The 20,586-nt window shown below is 35.2% G+C and overlaps 1 protein-coding gene across 1 annotated transcript in view; it reads right to left on the bottom strand.

Annotated features, from left to right (window-relative positions):
- The window catches only part of LOC100377287 (speract receptor-like), a 29,332-nt gene extending 11,418 nt beyond the window's left edge, over positions 1–17,914 (bottom strand). The window contains exons 1-13 of the mRNA XM_006821856.2: positions 17,704–17,914; positions 16,926–17,095; positions 15,808–16,132; positions 14,163–14,321; positions 13,402–13,562; positions 11,684–11,825; positions 9,736–9,947; positions 9,037–9,142; positions 8,001–8,079; positions 7,523–7,691; positions 7,121–7,192; positions 4,693–4,770; positions 1,842–1,946 (exon numbers count right to left, since the gene is read on the bottom strand). Coding sequence (XP_006821919.1) covers positions 1,842–1,946; positions 4,693–4,770; positions 7,121–7,192; positions 7,523–7,691; positions 8,001–8,079; positions 9,037–9,142; positions 9,736–9,947; positions 11,684–11,825; positions 13,402–13,562; positions 14,163–14,321; positions 15,808–16,132; positions 16,926–17,095; positions 17,704–17,914 — 1,989 coding nt within the window. The remainder of the gene's footprint in view (positions 1–1,841; positions 1,947–4,692; positions 4,771–7,120; positions 7,193–7,522; positions 7,692–8,000; positions 8,080–9,036; positions 9,143–9,735; positions 9,948–11,683; positions 11,826–13,401; positions 13,563–14,162; positions 14,322–15,807; positions 16,133–16,925; positions 17,096–17,703) is intronic.
- Between the last annotated feature and the right edge of the window lie 2,672 nt (positions 17,915–20,586).

Below are 20,586 nucleotides of genomic sequence, written 5' to 3'. Positions count from 1 at the left end.
CTAGAATCTATATGACATTCTACTCACTACACACCACTCCACTAACACCTAGAATCTATGTGACATTCCACTCACTACACACCACTCCACTAACACCTAGAATCAATGTGATATTCTACTCGCTACACAACACTCCACTAACACCTAGAATCTACGTGACATTCCACTCACTACACAACACTCCACTAACACCTAGAATCTACGTGACATTCCACTCACTACACAACACTCCACTAACACCTAGAATCTGTGACATTCCACTTACTACACAACATTCCACTAACACCTAGAATCTACGTGACATTCCACTCACTACACAACACTCCACTAACACCTAGAATCTACGTGACATTCCACTCACTACACAACACTCCACTAACACCCAGAATCTGTGACATTCCACTCACTACACAACACTCCACTAACACCTAGAATCTATGTGACATTCCACTCACTACACAACACTTCACTAACACCTAGAATCTACGTGACATTCTACTCACTACACAACACTCCACTAACACCTAGAATCTGTGACATTCCACTCACTGCACACCACTCCACTAACACCTAGAATCTGTGACATTCCACTCACTACACACCACTCCACTAACACCTAGAATCTGTGACATTCCACTCACTACACACCACTCCACTAACACCTAGAATCTGTGACATTCCACTCACTACACACCACTCCACTAACACCTAGAATCTGCACTGCATCTAAACTGACCAATGTACATTTTACATTTGGCATTAGACGAGTAGAAAACGGTAGTCAACTTTTGTCATCTCTAAAAAGATAAAACTCATTTTTACCAAAATTTTGATCACAACAGATTATTTGGTCGAAAAATCCCCCCAAAAAATAGAGATGTTCCACACAAATTTTGGTGCGAAAAATTATGGCAATCAAAGGCTAAGGCAAAAAGTTTTGTATCTCATCTCATCGGAAAAACTTAATACCACAACAACAGGACATATATTGAGGGTTTTTGAATTTATTGAACCATGCTTCCAAAAAAAAGCAATAGAGATTGATTTGGAACACCATTTGAAATGGGAAACAAACATTTTCTTATTCTACTGTATGTGATGCACTTTACCATAACACAAATTTCAAACTCTGACACGTACAATGACGAGAGTCAAATTTTTTTTGTGCCAAAAGAATAGATAGCTCAGCAAAGAATTCTAAATCTATAGTGCCGTAAAATCTGTATTAGAAGCCACATCTCTAATATAAGTCGCGCCCATTGCTTTTGAGAACCAAACATTTACAATTTCTCATGCTCCAATAGAAGCCACATCCCCTCTGTTGCACTGTACCATTTTAATAGAAGTCGCAGCTTCTAATACAGATTTTACAGTAACAGTAATATTACCAACTGACAATGCCTCATATTTTACCACAAACTTATTTATGTTGAGGGCAAACTACATTCTTCATTACCATTACATCTACCAAAAGCTACTTTTAAAATAATATTCATTGCATAATCCAATACTGTAAACACATTAATTATTTTCTGGATTCAAATAAAATTCATGTGAGCATGTAAAATGAATAACTGTTTCCATGCCAAGTTTGTTAAATTACCCAGTGAAAAGTATCAAAATAGTTAAATTAAATACAAGTGAAAATAAATGGTTTTACAGTATTAAAATTTGTTATATACCGGTAGGCAGATTGTGACAAGAAATTCTCATTTGCCTTTAATAGCATAAAATTATAATGAGATATTATTCTATAGTTTGATGACAATAATAACATGCCACACCAAATTTAGAGTAGCCTTACATAGAATGAGTTTAAGTGTCTTAAATATAGCAGGTACCTGTAAACTACCCTTTGCACAGTATTCCATCAGTATGCAAATATGAGGTCGGTCAACAGACGCACCAATGAATTTTGCGATGTTGTCATGACGCATATCACGCATCTAGAAAACAAATAGAAGTAATGCGTTGTAATACTCTTCGGGAAGAGTAGGAAATCAAACGGGCGGTGCACCGCGGTCATTACCGCGGTGTACCGCAGAACGCCGGGGAGAGCCGCGGACTGCTTATAATTAGGGGTCTCTACCGCTGTACCGGTCTCTACCGCGGTCCTCGGTAATGTGTGAAATACGTACTTAACAGTTCTTTGTGATTCCACGAGTCATTGTTTTAAAATCCGATGCTGTAAATGAATACGATATGTGCGCTTGTTTAGTATTTAGTACATGTATTTAGCGTAACACTGGAATAAAGTTTACAATTGAAAAGAGGACGATTTACAAAGTTTCAGCGTATCCAAGCCGTATCCTGGTTCTTGATTGATTTGGCAGTATCATGTTCACCATTTGTGTCACACTCCAGAAAAAATGGCCAGCAAACGAGAAACGAGCGAACTAATCAAAACAGGTCTGGCTGTCTGCATTGCACTGACAATGACATGATTATTTTCTGTTTCGTTTCATAAATCTTGCCTTGCGCATGTATTCTTGGTTGACAGAATCTTTTTTAAACAAAAGACGTTATTTTTCTGTTACATGTTCGTGTTCCATGGTACTCGTGAGTGTGAAAGGCATTTTGAATGAATAATTATTGAGTTTATGATACCGTACGATAACGCTAGCTCGCTTGATTAGAATTTCATTGCGTGTGAACCGCTGAGGTCATTGCCCGTTACTGTGCCAACCACACGTAGTTCAAAAGCACCTGACGTTGTTTTGTTTTGTTTTCACTCGAAATGTAAGCGATCGAATACTCTGCGTTCAAAGTACGCTGCCCCGAGTTTGAAATTACAGTAAATTGTAACGCATGGATTTTATTTACATGAAATTTAGTTTATTTCAAAATGATATAGATGTCAAACCATAATTATTATTATTTGAAATGTTGTTTCTTGACTTGACTTTTCTGGCTTTAATGTTTTGTGTGTGCGTGTTTGTTTACAATATCATTATCAACAACAGTTATTCAGTGGTCCCGTCTCTGAGGCAGTAAGTCGCGGTTTCGACTAAGTCGCGTAGTTCGATGGCTCCGGACGATTGTATTGTGTTTTGCCATCAGTTTTAAAGTAGAAAAACTAAGTCTGGTATTATCGCGTATTTAATTGCCCGCTCAATCAGTTGGAGGTGACAACTTAACATCTACAGACCGTCAATTACTGAAATAGAAAGGGTGATAGCAGCCTGACTCGAGGGGTCGACAGGGGTATAAAAAATAAGTTTGCGTAATTATTGCAAAGGCAACGCATTATCAAGTCGGCAAAGTTGAAATATTCACAGCCAGTACGTAAACAATGGAAAATAAGTTTGCGTAATTATTACGAAGGCAACGCATTATCACGTCGGCATTGGTGAAATATTCACAACCAGAACGGTAACAATTTTTACGTAGGCAACGCAGAGCCAGTAAAAATTTGCGTAATGGGATGTGTATAATAAAAAGGTCAACGCGCGGAGCGCGAATGGTCACCAAGGTAACAACCCGCTTGTTCAGCGCGTGACTTGGGGTTAAACTTGGGCCAAGGTTTATTAGATTAGTCAGTTTCGCCAAGAAGTGCGCTATTTTTTTCGCTGATCACCCAGTTGTGTATATATTGTAGCACCAAGTGTGTGACACTCCCTCTTCGACTTCGGGTTGCTTTTCCTACTTAGTGCATGGTCTTGAGGTAACGTAAACTGCGGCCTCTCATCGAGTGTTTTACACTCGGAATTTGTACTTCGCCCGATTATATTGGTATACGCGAAACATTAATCTTTTAAAATAAATCCTGAGACTATACATGATGTAAATTCAAAATAATGTGATAATATTTTACATTATGTGGGGTCTACATTATTCTGGGTTGCTTTGCGATGTTATACCAAGACTCGTGAAAATAAAATAGTGTTCTTCTGCGAACTAATATAGACGATTTTTCCAATCTTCTGGTACCACTCGATTTTATTATTTGAACTTGGCGGCAAGTAACCTTTAGTTTCCCAGTCTATTGTGTCCATTCATAGTCTTAACAATAGGGTGTAAATTGCCATGCGAGCCTACCGCACACGACCGCGGTAAACCGGGGTCATGGAATCTATGCATAAATTTGCATAAAATGCGGTCGACCGGCGAGCACCCACCACCACCGCGGTAATGACCGCGGTAAATTGCGAGTTTGATTTCCTACTCTTCCCTTAAACAATCAAAATGAACATGTGCATGTATTATGTATTTTAAAGCGGGGGAGTCATCACCTGCGCATGCGTCAGTTGGCCATAGCATGTCATTGTTTACAAACAAGTGTCCACCCATGAGCCTTTGAGTTTTTAGCGTGTGTTGTTATTGTTGCTTGGGACACAATTCCCGCACATATGCAGGTGATGACCCTTCTGCTTTAAAATGCTCTATAGATGTACAGTTACATTGGAACTGATCTTGGAAATGGTTTCACTAGAATTTAAGTTAGTATAATTTTTCATTGGGACTTCTCTACAGTACAGTTTAGTTTCTATACAAAAACTGAATAATTGTTTAATTTTATTACTTAGCCTCATACTCTGAGATTAAATACAAGATATATTAGATATGTGTATGTAAATTTGTATGTATGTATAGCTGTATCAATCTTTACAATACCAAACTGTGGAAAACATCAAACATAGGCAATTTAGTTTGAGTAAAATCATGAAAAATATGGATGTTTCAAGTACTCACCATTTTCAACTCTTGTCGTATACTTCTTGTTAAATCAATATGATGTTTGTTGATGGGTTTAATGGCACAGGTGAGGTCCTGAAAACAAATATGGTTTGATTTAGTGACAGCGTATATACTGCACAGATCTTTTTTATAATGCTTATGGTAATAGTCACAATTAGAACTATGGTAGTGAATAATCTTTTCTTTTTTTTTTAATAAATGTTTTTGTGCCAGGCGACAGTTCTGGACATAAAGTGTCACTTGTCTCTCCTGACTTTTTTTTGTATGTGCAAATTGCAAGTGCTAGTGCTGACACATAGTGCATTTTTGCCACAGAAGTCATATTCATGTTTGGGACTACATGACAGGGCTGTGTGGCCATCTCTCTATCAAATGGCAATTTTAATGCGCTATCCTGGCGTCAACCAGGCTCGATCGAACACAAGCACCTGCGGACCTTAACCAAAGTTCCCCCAAAGTCGTTAGTGAATGAATCTCTGCCAGTGGAATTGGCCTTCCCATTAAGGATGTGGCACACTCACCCAGGGTAGGGGTCAACCCTTTGATGTTCAGCCTAAGGTAGGACTTGAACTTGGGTCTACCGATCATGAATCTGATGCGACAACCACTATGCTACCAGTGACCGGTAGTGAATAATCTTTATATGTGACATGAATTTGGCAAAACTAAAATTGAGTTAGGTTAAGTATGAAACATAAGTTATGGTTTTGTGTACCAGCACTTATAATTATCATTGTCTTAGTCTTGTAATACTTTTTATTTACAATACTGAACCTGCTGATGGTTCGGTAGTGTAATAAAGTTATTAGTGTTATCTCAATTTAAGGTCATATATGGTATATAACTTTCCAATCTGATTAAAATCTGATGTAGTGTACGGGATTTAATTATTTTGGCTATAAACTTATTTTAATTTTATTACTTTTGTTATTAATGCCTTTTTATTTTATTATTTTACTTTCATTTTGTGATTTTTTTTAATTCCGCCCTACATACATCTGATCCGATGCCTATGTAAGTCCTGTTCAAATCTCGCGTAAGTAACAGCCAATCACAGCCCCCCTTTCATACATGCTGTCGGTTGCTTACTGTAATGATTTGAAGCTATGATGTTTAGTTTAGTTATTTGCATAATGATATTGATACATTGTATGGAACATCTCGTGAGTATTTAGACTCAGTTTCAGGCCTAGCAGTTGAGCAATAAACACCTTGGCTACAAATGCTCCTCTCCAGTGTGTTATTCTCCTCCCGGATCTGGTGACCAATACTCACTTGGTTCACTCTACCTTGAGAAGTCTGTTCTTAGTTTACACTTACTTTTCAGTGTAGCAATACTCTACGGGCAATCTTTCTGTACATTATATCTTGCCCACTTGAATAAACCATTAATATTGCTAGTATATTTTTATTTACAAAAGAAATTCCACAGCATTTTACAATTTTTGTCAACTACAATTGAATATTTTTTTCACTTCCAACAAATGTGTACACTTCCTGATGCATCTTCGCCATCCAAGGTTCGTTTATTCAGTCATCGCTTCAATTTTACATCAAACACTGAGCATAATTCTCTAGAATGGAAGCAAAAAATAAGTAAATCTTAATGATTGGAACACTGTAAACAACTATAGTAAACAATGCAAACTGATTTTAAATTGTATAACGGTCACCGGCCCACGGCATTGACACAGAAAATTGGAGCAAAATATTTCCTGATCAATTGCGATGTGTATATTTTATTCCAGTCCAAATCAGCTCAATTACTTTAATAAAGAGTTATTGTATAATGTACAAAATGTTGATACATTTTGATGAATATTTACAGCTACGGCTTCAATACCGTAGACGATTTTGGCCCGATTGTCAACAAAACATCACCTGTCTCCAGGGCAAGCGAATGGAAAAAGACACCGGTGTTCGGTCGAACCGGTGGAAACAAAATCGTCACTCCCAGAATAGCTACGCAAAATAACGATCTAAACTCAAACCATTTGAGCCACAATATAAATATAAAAAAATGACTTTCGTTGCATTTGACAATGCTAAACTTACCGAAAAGCCGTGTTTTTCTCGGCCGCTAACGTCGGTACAATCCGCCATTTTATTTGAGTGTGTTTGCCACCTGACTCTGCCTGGTGACGTCATCATGTGCGCTATATAAGGAGATCTGTGATTCGTTGACTAAAATCGTTGATAGTTGGTCTCGTTGAAATCTCGTTACATAGGCATTTAGTCAGATGTATGTAGGGCGGAATTAAAAAAAATCACAAAATCAAAATCAAAGTAAAATAATAAAATAAAAAGGCATTAATAACAAAAGTAATAAAAAATAAAATTAAAATAAGTTTATAGCCAAAATAATTAAAGCCCGTACACTACATCAGATTTTAATCAGATTGATAACTTTCCTTCTACATACACGATAGGTTCCAGTCTTAGCAAAGATTTGCTGTTGTTCTTGGTTGGTGATAATAGATAAAGTACTCATCATCTGAAAGTAAACATCAGTGTGTTAAAGTAAAGGGTGAGGGTGTACAAGGGTGATAATGCCAAATTTGAACAAATCCTGTTTTATATATCAAAAATGTTTCCAAATTCTCATGGTTCAGTGGTCCAGTCAATTTTATGAAAGCAAATAAAGAGAAACAAGATGTTGAGAATGCCTGGCAACAACAGCCTTTTCATAAAATTGTTTCAATATTAAAATTAGTGTAAAACTGTTACTGGTAACAGACCAGCAACTTAAAAGTAATCCAAAAAACGTTTCTATAAAATTTGTGGATTATCAAAAACATGATGAACAACAAAGAAATTGACTTACCATACTTTTTATAGAGATGCCACCCCTTGATGTGGTTTGTCCACCACGTAATTTTACTTCTTCAAAATCAATTTTCCAAACAAGACTATCCAATTCGGCCTCATATTTATGCCGTCTAAAAAAGAAAGTATAACAAGCTATATTTAATTTTGTCATATGAAATACTGAGCTGATATGTAGTTATTCAAATGTCACTGAACATCAAAACATCCTAAATTTTGTTCAATTATTTCAATCACCACCAGCCTATTAAAGTGCTTTTTGTTAAATTGACTGTTTTACACCAAAATATGGGAAATATTAGAAATATCCTATGATGCTAGATGCCATTTTGGACAAATGTCCTGAAGCTAATTTTGAATATGTGTGCCAAATTTGTCTTCTAGATGTTATTTTGTACAAAGCGTCATATTTAGGAATAAATGTTGACTTATGGGCTCGAAGGCTTGACAAATGACAAGTACAAATGACAGCTTACCTATAAAAATAGACAATGATGAGAGTAACACATAGCACAAACACAACACTGCCCGCGGATGCAGCTGGAGTAACTACGTCTGAAATATTAATAATACAAGATCTTAGCTCTATAGTGTGAACAAAAAGCAAAATATATGCGGTTGAATTTTCTTACCTATCATTTACCTATCATGATACTCCTAGTTCTATTATTGTATATTCCTCTCTGAATCATTCTCAGTTTTTCATCCCAATATACAGTACTCCCTCTTGCTTCAGTTTTTTCATTGCTTTTTTTTTTTTGCTCGCTTTTGCGAACTTGACCGGATATTTCCTTTTTATTTTTGACCACACAAATATCGCCGCCCACTCACTAGCATTTAAAATTCAGACTACTAAAAATGTTCTGATGTTCACATTGACTTGTTGCCTTTCTGGTTCTGAACCAGAAAATATTGCCAAGCCTAAAATTAAACCTAACATTACATGACAGTATGTCACAATAATCATTATTGAACGAAGTGAGTGGCCATGGATACAACAGTCTCTCTCTTGTTGTGGAATACGAACAGTCAATTCACATTAGGCATACACGCTAAATTTAATTTTTCTATGAAACTGTTTGTTTCTCTGATCTTGTCTCCAGTCCATTTCATTAACCTTTTCACCACCAATTCCCTTTTTTCATCACAAATTCTCAAAATAGTCCTGTTTTTTTCTTCAGAAGATTGGGACAAAAATAGCCAAATTTTTGGAGTACAAACTGAAAATTGACTAAAATTTTGTCTGTTGGCTCCAAAATTAGGGTTCATTTCTAGAAATATTGAAGAATATAAAAAGAAAATGCAGAATAACTTGGAGAGAAAGTCTGGTGGTGAAAAGGTTAAAATAAAATATTACATTAAATAAATAAATAAATAAATAAATAAATAAATAAATGAATGAATGAATGAATGAATGAATGAATGAATGAATGAATGAATGAATGAATGAATGAATGAATGAATGAATGAATGAATAAATAAATAAATAAATAAATAAATAAGCTCAATTACCTGGACAATGTTCATTAAAGAATCCACAAGTTGGCATATCTAACGGGGGTTCCCCATTGGAAGTTGGCCATGTGATACCCAATTCCAAAGCAGTCTCATCAATAATCTACAATGAGTTAATAACATTAAACAATGTACATATTTTTAACATCGTACTGAGCCATAACAAAATGAATACTTGAGGGGGGTATGCACCCAGGCATTTGGGGAAAAAATATTTTATCATATAAATATGCCAATTATGTTTACTCATTTGATATAAAATTACAAGGAGTAAACAAAGCTCACTGCCATTGATTGATCTTTCCCACTTTTTCTTTTCAGAATTGCCTTTTGTCTTCAGTGTTTTTTTTTTCTGTCTTGCAGCATTTAGAATTTGTTATATATTTTTTTCTGATTCCTTGTTTTCAGGTTCGCATTTTCAGCTTTTCTGTTGTCTTTTGTATTATTTTTTTTTTCTTTATGAATTTTGTTGAATGAAAAAGTAACTATGTCATTCTTTTCTGCAAAAAATGTGTTTGAATAAGAAATGAAAATTCAGTATATGAACATTAACTTTATAACTATTCTGTTGTGAAAGAGACAATGCATAGAACGTACATCATTCTATTACCTTACTTTGCGACAGTTACCTGTCCCTGTATTCTCTAGTTTTTATGGATACAAGTTTTTAGAAGGGTGAACATTATAATGACTCACCCAATCACCAGTTTCAGGATCTAATGTATACCGCATAGCTGGCAGCATGGCCATATCAACACCTACAGTAATAACTTCTTCATAGTTTCTTCCAAATAGCAAATGGTGAAATGAATCGTATAATCTCCAGGATTTTACATCAATATCACTATGGGTGACACCATGTTCATCTGTGTATCGACTCCATTGTAGTCCAAGTGCAGTAGCAAGGCCTGCAAAATACACAACGCTCACTGGTTTCAGTACATGTCACAATGGCATTTGAGTCTCAGTAGGTCATACTCATGATGTTTGTTTATCCAAATTCATACCTATTTCAAGGGTGGAGCTATGTCACTGAATAGGTTGTTAAGACGCGTACCACTGTTAATGTATTTCTATTGACTATGCACAAGCTGCTATAGAACGCCGTAGAAGAGCCAGTTTAAGTTGAGAAAATTGCACAAACTAAACTTTGAGGTAATGCTTAACAACCAAATTTATATATGTTGCACACATAGGGGTAATCTTGGTACACTGTTCAGGAAAGTCTCAAGAACTAGCCCAAAGTACTGTTTCCTGAGAGTTTTCAGCTTTTGTTTTCATCGTTGGTGGTTGTCAGGCGATGAAAATGCCTGGATGTTCGCCAGAGAATAGTCATGTTAGACAATATCACAAAAAATAGTTACTAGTACATGTACTCTTCCCCTGGTTAAATAAATGGAACATAAACAGATGTGATGGGAGGGACTGGCAGGCGAGGAGACTTTGGCATCTTTTTGTGTCTATTTTTGTATACATAAGCTGATCATTGTGTGGTTGCTGACATAATCAAACAGCTAGAATATCACACAGTCTATTTAAAATCAAGCTATAAATACAATAGACCATTTTCCGAACACTGCGAGAATCACGCGTTATGCGTGAAATCGAACGTAAAAACAGGACAAACAAAGGTCATAGCGTCGTAGTCGCGTGGGATTCGACAAACGCAAAAGTATTTCGGGGACATTTCCATGCTTAATAATGTGCTGTCCACATTTGATGATAGGCAATTTCGATTAAGTGAGGGTATTCGGAAGCAATATTCCTCTGTCGAAGATCGGCCGGTCAATGTAAGCTGCGAAATAAAGAAATTCTAGTTCAAAATCAAATCGTTCGATTTTTGCAGCAGACGTTCGACGCGCGTCTTTCATGCATCTCGCGAGATCTCGCAATTGTTCGGAAAATCACCTATTAAAAAATGTCGCATCATATTCGATACGACCGGGTCAGATGCAATTTAACGAATGTGTAAAATACATTGATTGTATGATATTTAAACATGTACTGCACAATAACCACTTGGCTGTTAAGTTCTATATGCAAAGAATCAAGGGAAGTAATCCCCTATTATCAGGATTGTGTACATGCACTTTAGATTTATCCATTGTGGATTTAAATGACGTATATGAGCATAAAAAAAAAAATTGTTTTGTTGCCCTCAGTGATCGATCGAAAAGTATGAAATATCGAGTCGTGTTTTTTTTTTTAATAGGCCCAAATATTAAAAACTCACCAATTTAAGCAGTAAAAAAGTGTTGCTTCTAAAAATGAATGAAGGGTTCCGAGGGGGATAAGTGGCGACTTTGAACCTCGGGTTAATCTATACAAAAAGATTGAAAGAAACACTGATTTTTGTGTTTAATATCTAGCATGCGTTTGATTGATTCCCATATACCTTGGCTATTTACGATACCCTTAGTTTTCACGAGTTCAGAAAAAAAGAAAAAAAATCTGACCGACCGACCCAATTTTTTCAATTTTCTGACTTGAGGGCAACATAAGTTTTTTTTTGCCTAATTATGTTGTTCATGGTAACAATTATTATTTAAACAAGGCAAGTATCTCAAAAAAATATATTTTATTGCACGTACAGATCAGATCAAAAAGGTATGACTATAGGGACAGAAATTCACAGCCAGCTTACCAGAAAATTTTTCACCCATCAAATGAGAGATAAAAGTCTTGCCATCATACAAGTCTTCCCCATTCTCAATAGTTCGGTTTATTGCATTACCAACCTGCCACATTGCATCAAAGAGATAAAATCCACGCAATGAGTTCCTAGACTGAATAAAAAGGAAATCAAAAAGTTTTAACAGAGGAACTGCAGACAACATAATAATAAGTATTAAATATATTTCAATGTGTTTGTTATTGGTTGTTTACTGTATATAAGGCCTTAAGTAACAAAACACTGGTGGGCTGTGTTTTTAATTTTAAGCCCTGCACTGTGCTACATTTCAAACCCTAAGGCCCGGTCACATCGCCCAAACTTTCGCTAAACCATTTTTTCCCCATTTTGTGCGTTGTCTAAATTCCGCCCCCTCTCCCTACCGTTGAAGGAACGCTCTAACAAAGTTCGGGCGATGTGACCGGGCCTTTAATGAATGGTAGCGTAGCAGCTGCTGCTGACAACAAAATGATATTACAAATAATATCAAACAAAATCTTGCGTCTAGAGGATACTGAAAACATGAAATAAATTTTAAGATAAGCCTATTAAAATGGGACCCTATGCATTGACTTAGTTCAACTGTTCAAGATAAACAATATGAAAAATAATCCATAATATCGAAATATTATATATCAGTAAAAAAAGTTCCAAATTAATTAATATTATGCAAATTAGTTAATTATTATGCATAGATTTTAACCTGAAACTAACATTTTCGACCTATATTTAAACTGCTTGAGACACCTATTTTAGTACCAAAACTCTCATCTGATGCCCAAATTAAATTACATATGGTGTCATTTTTCTATGCACAGTTTCACTGAAATCTTGTAACTCCAAAGACTTAAAGTGTGTGCATGGAATGTCTAAAAGTACTTTAATGTATGTATGGTGATGACTATGGGAGTGCATGTCTTCCATAGCCAGCCAACACAACTAGCATGCAGAGTTTCTACTAAAGAATAGACAACTTAAACAAGATTCTATTTGTCATTCCTTTAAGTATTTTTGTTGATTCAAATACACCCCTAATACCTACAAACTATACATGCAAGTAATTGTAGCAACAATTCGCTGGTTACAAGTGTCCCTTATGAATGGCAAGTACTACGCAGGTAACTAGTAATCGCCATATTGTTCCACTGGGTCATGATTCCGGATTCGTGTGACTGAGAAATTTGAAAACATTCCAAGTTCCGCACGCAAACTCGTCCATAATGCTGCAATAATGACACGTCCCTTCATTCTGCCTACTTATACTACACACTTGAGGTGGTTCTAGCTTTTTTCACTATTTTTGTGCAAAGTAATAACAAAAGTAGCAGTTTTATATCTGTGTAATATTCTAGAGTAAAAGGAAACCCATGTTTACATGGCCACGAGTGCAAGAACTGACGTCAGGTAACCAAGGGAAATAGAACTAAGAATGAAAACTTGACGGACCAATCAGAATCCCGGAAACATTACTAGTTACCGACCTATTGTGGCTTGGTGGGCCACGACACTTGAGGCGGGAACCAGCCAATAGCAATTACAGCTATCTACTTCCCTCTAGTGGTGAACATAAGCTTGAACCAATAGAGGGCGCTATATGCGTTTTGTTGTGAATGTACCCAGTCTCTAAATATTTTCTTCAAAATGAACTGTTGCTTCTATTTTAATTAAATTGTACATGTAATTAAATTTACCCCGTATGGCAAAGTGCCAAACTTGGTTTCACTTCGATGCAAGTATGCATCTACAAATCCATTGTAATAAGAAACATCACCAGATGGTATTTGACTCTCAACAATAATGAGGTTCTTCATGGCTTTAAATGCAGTATCATCTTCTGCATCAGTATAGGAACCTGACAACAAATAATGTGAAAGAAACAATTAATTGCAAATTTACACATATGTATTGTAAGTTAGATGATTTTAATTTATCAGAGTATACTGTAAAACATGTCTTTTTATCTAGCATGTTATTTTAGCTAATTTAGCTAATCTGTAATTTCGCTAATTCAAGATGCACCTAATTTAACAGAAGGTCTATTCTCACAGGGAGACATTTTAGCTAAATTAAGATTCTATTAATTCATGTCAAGAGTCAAATCCTCTAAAATTGCATGCAGCTATTCCAATTTGTTCTACAGTAGTTTATTCATGATCACTAATTTAATGTACTAGTTTTTCTATTCTAGTCAGAATTTAATATTTCTGATTGTGACACAAGAAACCAGTGGGTTATACAGTGCTACTGTAACACTACATTCTCTAGCTGCAGTGGTAATAATAATTATCTTTATTGCGTATTGCGTTTGTATCCCTATTAGAATTTTGACTAAAATGCAATACAGATGTGAATAAAGACAAACAAACAATTAAAGTGAGAATAAAAATACACACAGGAAAATAAAAAAAAAAAATGGTATATACCAGAAAACAATATGATATATACAACAAACCTTTGGCGTACTGTGCGAGTCCCCAAAATTTATGTTCCATTGATGTTGAAATAACCATCGAGGTACCATCTTGAACCAAACCATCTGCCAACAGACCTCTCTTTTTCAAAGTTATCATGAAATCACGACTTTGTAACACGGTACCGATGAACACATAGACTGTCAAAAAATAGAGAATATTCATTCAAGTTCATCACATATTTTATCTTTCAAAATGGGTTTACAGTAATTTATGATTTTAACACCAAAGTCCTCGTCTAGTGACATTCAACATTTGTGCCAAATAATTATATACACTCATGTAGCAGACATATGATACACAGTGGAACCAGTTTATTTGAGATTCATTCCTTCATTCCACCCATGACATTCATAATGCATTTATAGCACGGAAATTACCACCAACCATCTTGAAACAGTTTCTGAAACAGATGTATTGTATGAATGGATTACATGATGTATGTGTAAAGTTTGACCATGATCAGCCCAGCCATGTTAGCCATAAGGCTCTAAAATTCAGTCAGCCATTTTGAATCAAATCAGGAATATCAAGAGACATTAGACATACCAAGTTTGAAAGAAATATGTCCATGCTCGACCAAATCTGGAATGGCAGAAATGCTTGATTTTTAGAAATAAAATGACCACCATTCGGCCATCTAATGATCTTGAATTTGATCATGAAACAACTGTATGTGCTCATGTATGATATGATGTGATGTGTGATATGTTCCCTTGCACTGTATTTGTTAGAACAAAATGCCCGCAATCCTGCCATTTTCAATCCGATCTGGGAAAAAATGATGTGTATTAATTTTAAGAATCCCATTATGTTCAATAGACATACCAAGCTTGAGTGAATTATGTTTATGCACAACCGAGATCCAGTTTAGGAAATGCTTAATTTTGAGAACTTTTTAGGCACATAATAGCATCTTTAATTTAATAATACTACAAATGCATATATGATATGACACGTGTGTGAAGTCTGAATGAAACTGACCCAGGCATATCTGAGATACAGGTGTAAACAGACACACACAGATGTAAATATAAGTCCTAGGTTTTGGACTATATCCAAACGAGGACTAACAAGGTATATGTACTGTATAATTCCTGGGGTGATCGAAACCCTGCATTGATGGAAACAAAGAAGTAAAAGTTTATAATAAATGCACATTTAATGTAGCCACTTCAAAACTTGCATTTGTGTTTGCTAAGTTGCCATTTGAAAAGCATAGTGTATTGTAGGAACCAAATACCAAACCAAAAACAAATCTTGCATGTGTCATGTGTCACTGACCATGACCATTAACCTCAAATTATTTAATGATATCAGACATCAGGGATTTTTTTAAACAAGGGAACAGCGCCCTCATGCCATGTCCATGCGCCCCCTTACCCTGGGGAGTAGATCCTCTGGCAACCATAAAATTCTGATTGACCAGGGATCAAATGTGGCCACAGTCTTCAACTGTGACCTGTATGATAGTAATTTTGGCTCCAAGGAAGCCATAGAATGCTCCATTTATCTTAGAATAGGGAGAACCCTATCTCCCGCACTTGGTGGCGCCGCTGAATTGCAGTGCTGACGCTTGCAGTTTTTTTTCTAGAAAAACCCCTGGTGCAGGTTTATAAAACTTACTTCTTGTAGTCTGAGCAATGGCATTCAGCATTATATTCCAGTCCAGATTTATAGCCCTGAAATCAACGTTATGTTTATCAGGATCAAAATCTCCTGGGAAGCTGCGTTTATTTGTGACTTCAATACCATGTTCATCAAATAAACGAAAAAGAGTGTTTGCTACACTTTGATAAGCTGGTGCATCTGAGTTGATAACTGAACATCGCTGCCATCCATACGATTCCATCAACTTGACAATAACGTAAGCTAGATCTTTTCCGGGAGGATTGTATCTCAGGTAAGTTGTGAAAATATCTTTGTCTTCCACAGATTCATCTTCACAAAGCTGAAAAACGCAATATTCATCCATTTGTTACAACAGGTAGGGTTTGACCACGAATAAAAATGTGTTTTTACAGTGATTGTGAGTGTTGAAAAGCACATTGACAGGTTTGTAATGGTGGTGACAATCACTGTGAAACACGGAAAATCATATATTATCATTTTAATATGAGACACAACCAATAATTTGAGGCAAATTGTGGGTGTCAAATGAGCACAACATATGGTTCGATTACAACAGTATACGAGACTTAGAATTTTGTGCATGATGTGCACCATCAATGGCTCATGTTTAGCTAAACAAGTGAAAAGCGACATCACATTTCTGAGATTTACTCTGTAGTATACATAAAAAGTTTAATATTCTATCAAATGGATGGGATTATCATAACAACTAGCTACTAACAAACAACCAACCAAATGACAGATTCATTGTGATATATTCAGCGATTGGACTTGATAACCAGCAAATACTCTAATGTAGGCTAGTATGGTAGTACTGTACACACTGTACTACATTCATACTGTATACAAAAAATACATTTTTCGTTCTCTGAACAACATATTCATTTTCTTAGAATGAAATGTACCCTAGTATAAATAGCCCTAATAACACAACCAATATAACTTGGAGTGTTACATTAACAAATTTCAGAGCACTAGCATATAAGACGTGTATTCATTTGGCTAGTTGAGAAATTATAATATAAATATAAATAACTAACAGCACAGAATATAAATAATATACAGCACAGTACTAAGAATTCCATGAAGGAGTTTAATGTAATATCACTCACATAATCAATCAATGGGATATTTAGAGATGAGGCAAATCTAGCTTCATAACTACATGAAGTGCCAGGTCCTACTATAGCAGGGTATTTAGCTTTCCACCAATCACCTATCTTCATCAAGGCCATATTAGTTTCATAGTATGTATCCTTCCATTCATATGTTATTTGGTAATCTGTGTTCAAACAAAACAAATAGAAAGTATTAAAGATAATGTTTTGATATGCCAATCGATAAATTTTAACAATTCCTTAGATGAAAACACCGGCCATATCACTAATGACGATATATAATTGTATACACATCATTGGTATACAGCCGGCTGTAGCAGACAAAGTAAAATATCTCTCGGAACCCAAAACGCCGCAAAACCACGGCTAGAAGAGTAGACAACAACACCTTCAATCAACTTGAAATTCCTCTAATACTGGCTACAGATACGATATTATTGGGCGTGTTCTAGTTATAAAAGTTCTATAAAACTGTGAACAAATATTTTCGTAAATATCACTGACCGTAAAAGACACCCATCGCGGAGTGTCTTGTTTTTTACATAAAACATTTAAATTGTAATGAAATATTAAATGTTGTGTTTTCCTTGGACTAACGACATAACAAGCTTTGTATAAAAAGGTATGTTCCAAATAATGCATATTCTACCCCATTAGGTTTTGCTTCTGAGTGTTGGAAGGCGTTTTGAAATTTTACTCTAAACTGGCAAAAAACGAATCGGAGTTACCTTATGTTTTTTTGTCTTACAACGAAACAAGTGAAGTGACTTACCACTGCCCATCACATACTTGTTGACCATGTCAACAGCAAAGTCAAACGCACCAGGAAGGTCTTGGCCAACATTTACATCAACAAGACTATTTGGATCAGACATAGGAATAAGAAAGCCAACAGTTATGTTTGTCGATTGTGCGGAGGCGCTCCAGCAGGCGACAAATGTCACAAAAAGCGCTAACTTCAAAACCGTACTCGTTGACCTCATACTGGCCCTATTAGGCTTGGAATTTAGAATGTATTTTCAATGTTGTTTGAGAGAACAGTATCAAAACTTGAAAATGTGAGTTATGTGAGATTCAAAAGAGCGAAAACATAAAGGCGCAATATCAACAAAATACCAAAGGTTGTGTGACGTATTGCGCGTGACTATCCAAAATAGAGATTTGAAGCGCGCATCCAACCAATATGGAAGTGTACCTCTAGTGTCAACATCTAGAGTTTCTTTCGTCATCTTGTTGTCTTGACATCGCTCTGGCGTAATACTTTATAATACTGACCCCGCTTTACTAGTAATGGCCGACCGTTTTTTGTAACCTCCATTTTTGAGATTTCCTGCAATAAACACAGAATTGTTTGGGGGGTATTTTTTGTTTGGTTACTATGTTTAGGCTAATTTATTTACTTATATTGCGTTTTTTACAGTTGAAAACTGACCAAGAGCGCGCAAGAAAGCAATTGTTACATGACAACTTGAAAAATAGAAATACTACTTATAATATACCGATGGCTGGTTAGAGATGTGAATGATACACACAGATGAACTTCAACTATTTATTCAGTGGGCAGCCATTACTGGTTGCTAACTCTAAAGGTACAATGCATCAGTCATCAGCAGAAGACAAAATCAGTAATTAGGTTTTTAAATGTGGTGGTTATCACCTGTCAGACGCACTACAGAAACTTTTTAACATAGTGTTCATGTCTGGCAAATTCCCTGATTCTTGGAATACTAGTCTTATTGTACCCTTGCACAAATCTGGGTCAAAATTGAACCCTTCTAATTACAGGGGAATAGCAATTTCAAGTTGTTTAGGTAAATTATTTAATAGTATTTTAAACACAAGACTAGTTTCATATCTAGAAAAAAATAATATCCTCTCGAATAAACAATTTGGATTCAGGAAAGACTGTCGGACAACAGACAATCTGTTTATCCTGAAAACTATTATTAATAAATACCTCCATCAGGACAAGGAGATCATCCATCAAGCAAATGATAAAAATAAATCGAAAACATCAAATAAAATGTATGCCTGCTTTGTAGACCTCAAAAAAGCCTTTGATAGTGTTTGGCATGAAGGTCTTTTTTGTAAATTGTTGAAAAATGGTGTAAACGGTAATATGTATAAAATTATAAAAGATATGTATGGTGATGTGAAATATAAGGTAAAAACAAGAAATGGTTTAACAGAATCATTTTGTTCAAATATCGGAGTAAAACAAGGATGCAACCTTAGCCCAAGTCTGTTTAATTTATTTATTAATGACCTGCCTGATATTTTTGATAATGATCATTGTGACCCCACACTGCTACACAACACACCCATTAATTGCCTTCTTTATGCAGATGATATTGTGATTCTTTCAAAATCCAAAAAGGGATTACAAAACTGTTTGGATAAATTATCAGCCTACACATCAAAATGGCAGTTGTCTGTCAACACAGATAAAACAAAAATAATGATATTCAATAATTGTAACAGACTCCTTAACAAGGAAATATTCTTTTATGAAGGAAAAGAAATCAATATAGTTAAAGATTTCAATTATCTTGGCTTAACTATGAGCCCAAATGGTAAATTTAAAGATGCCATGAAAAACCTGAAAAGAAAAGGAATAAAAGCTTTATTCTCATTAAAGACCAAAATTGGATCTGGTAATCTGGACGTGTCCATACTACTGTCACTATTTGATAAACTTATCAGACCAGTTATTGTGTATGGGAGTGACATTTGGGGAGAAGAAAGTTCTACAAAATCAATTGTAGAGGATGTTCAGCTTACATACTATCGGTACATTCTTGGTATCTCAAAAAATACACCAATCATGGCAATATATAGTGAATTGGGAAAATTACCTCTTGACTCTTTTATTAAGAAACAAATGATAAAATATGCCAATCGTATTGCAAATTCCACAAATACTCTACTTCAAGAAGCATACTATGTCAATAAAATTATTAAAAGTAAATGGTTTAAAAGACTTGATTTGATATTAAAAAATATAAACCATTCTTATCTTTTAAATGAAACAAATATTATCTCATTATCGAAACTAAAAACAATTGATGAGAAATTAAAAGAAGAGTTTACAACTGAGTGGAAAAATGAAATAAATAATGACAATAGGAAAAAATCAAATTCCAAAAATAAACTAAGAACCTACAAACTTTTTAAAACCAAAATTGAACAAGAAAACTACTTAACAATTATGAAAAACAATGAACTTCGCAAATCCTTAACAAAATTTAGACTTGGCAACCACTGTCTGAAAATTGAAACAGGCCGGCATATAGGTTTGGATTTTAAAGACAGAGTCTGCAATATGTGCGACAATGACCATGTTGAAGATGAACAACATTTTGTCATAAATTGTCCTCATTACAATGAAATAAGATCAAAACTTTACATTGTAGCTAATAAATGTATACCAAATTTTTACAAATTTAGTAATGAAAATAAATTCATATCATTACTAAGTAACGAGAAAATGTCAATTCCTTTAGCACAATATTTAAAAAACTGTTTTAATACAAGACAGCAGCACCTAAATAAACTAAGCCAGTAACACATTCCTCGTATACAAATTTATCTTTCTTTTTTTTTAAATGCTTTTTTGTTCCCTTACTTTTTATGTAGTTATTTTTCTTTTACTAAT

This window comes from Saccoglossus kowalevskii, chromosome 18 (assembly GCF_978046115.1).
Source record: "Saccoglossus kowalevskii chromosome 18, keSacKowa6.1, whole genome shotgun sequence".
Lineage (NCBI taxonomy): Eukaryota > Metazoa > Hemichordata > Enteropneusta > Harrimaniidae > Saccoglossus > Saccoglossus kowalevskii.
The sequence above is the reverse complement of the archived record's forward strand: the minus strand, read 5'-3'. Positions and strand labels throughout refer to the sequence as shown.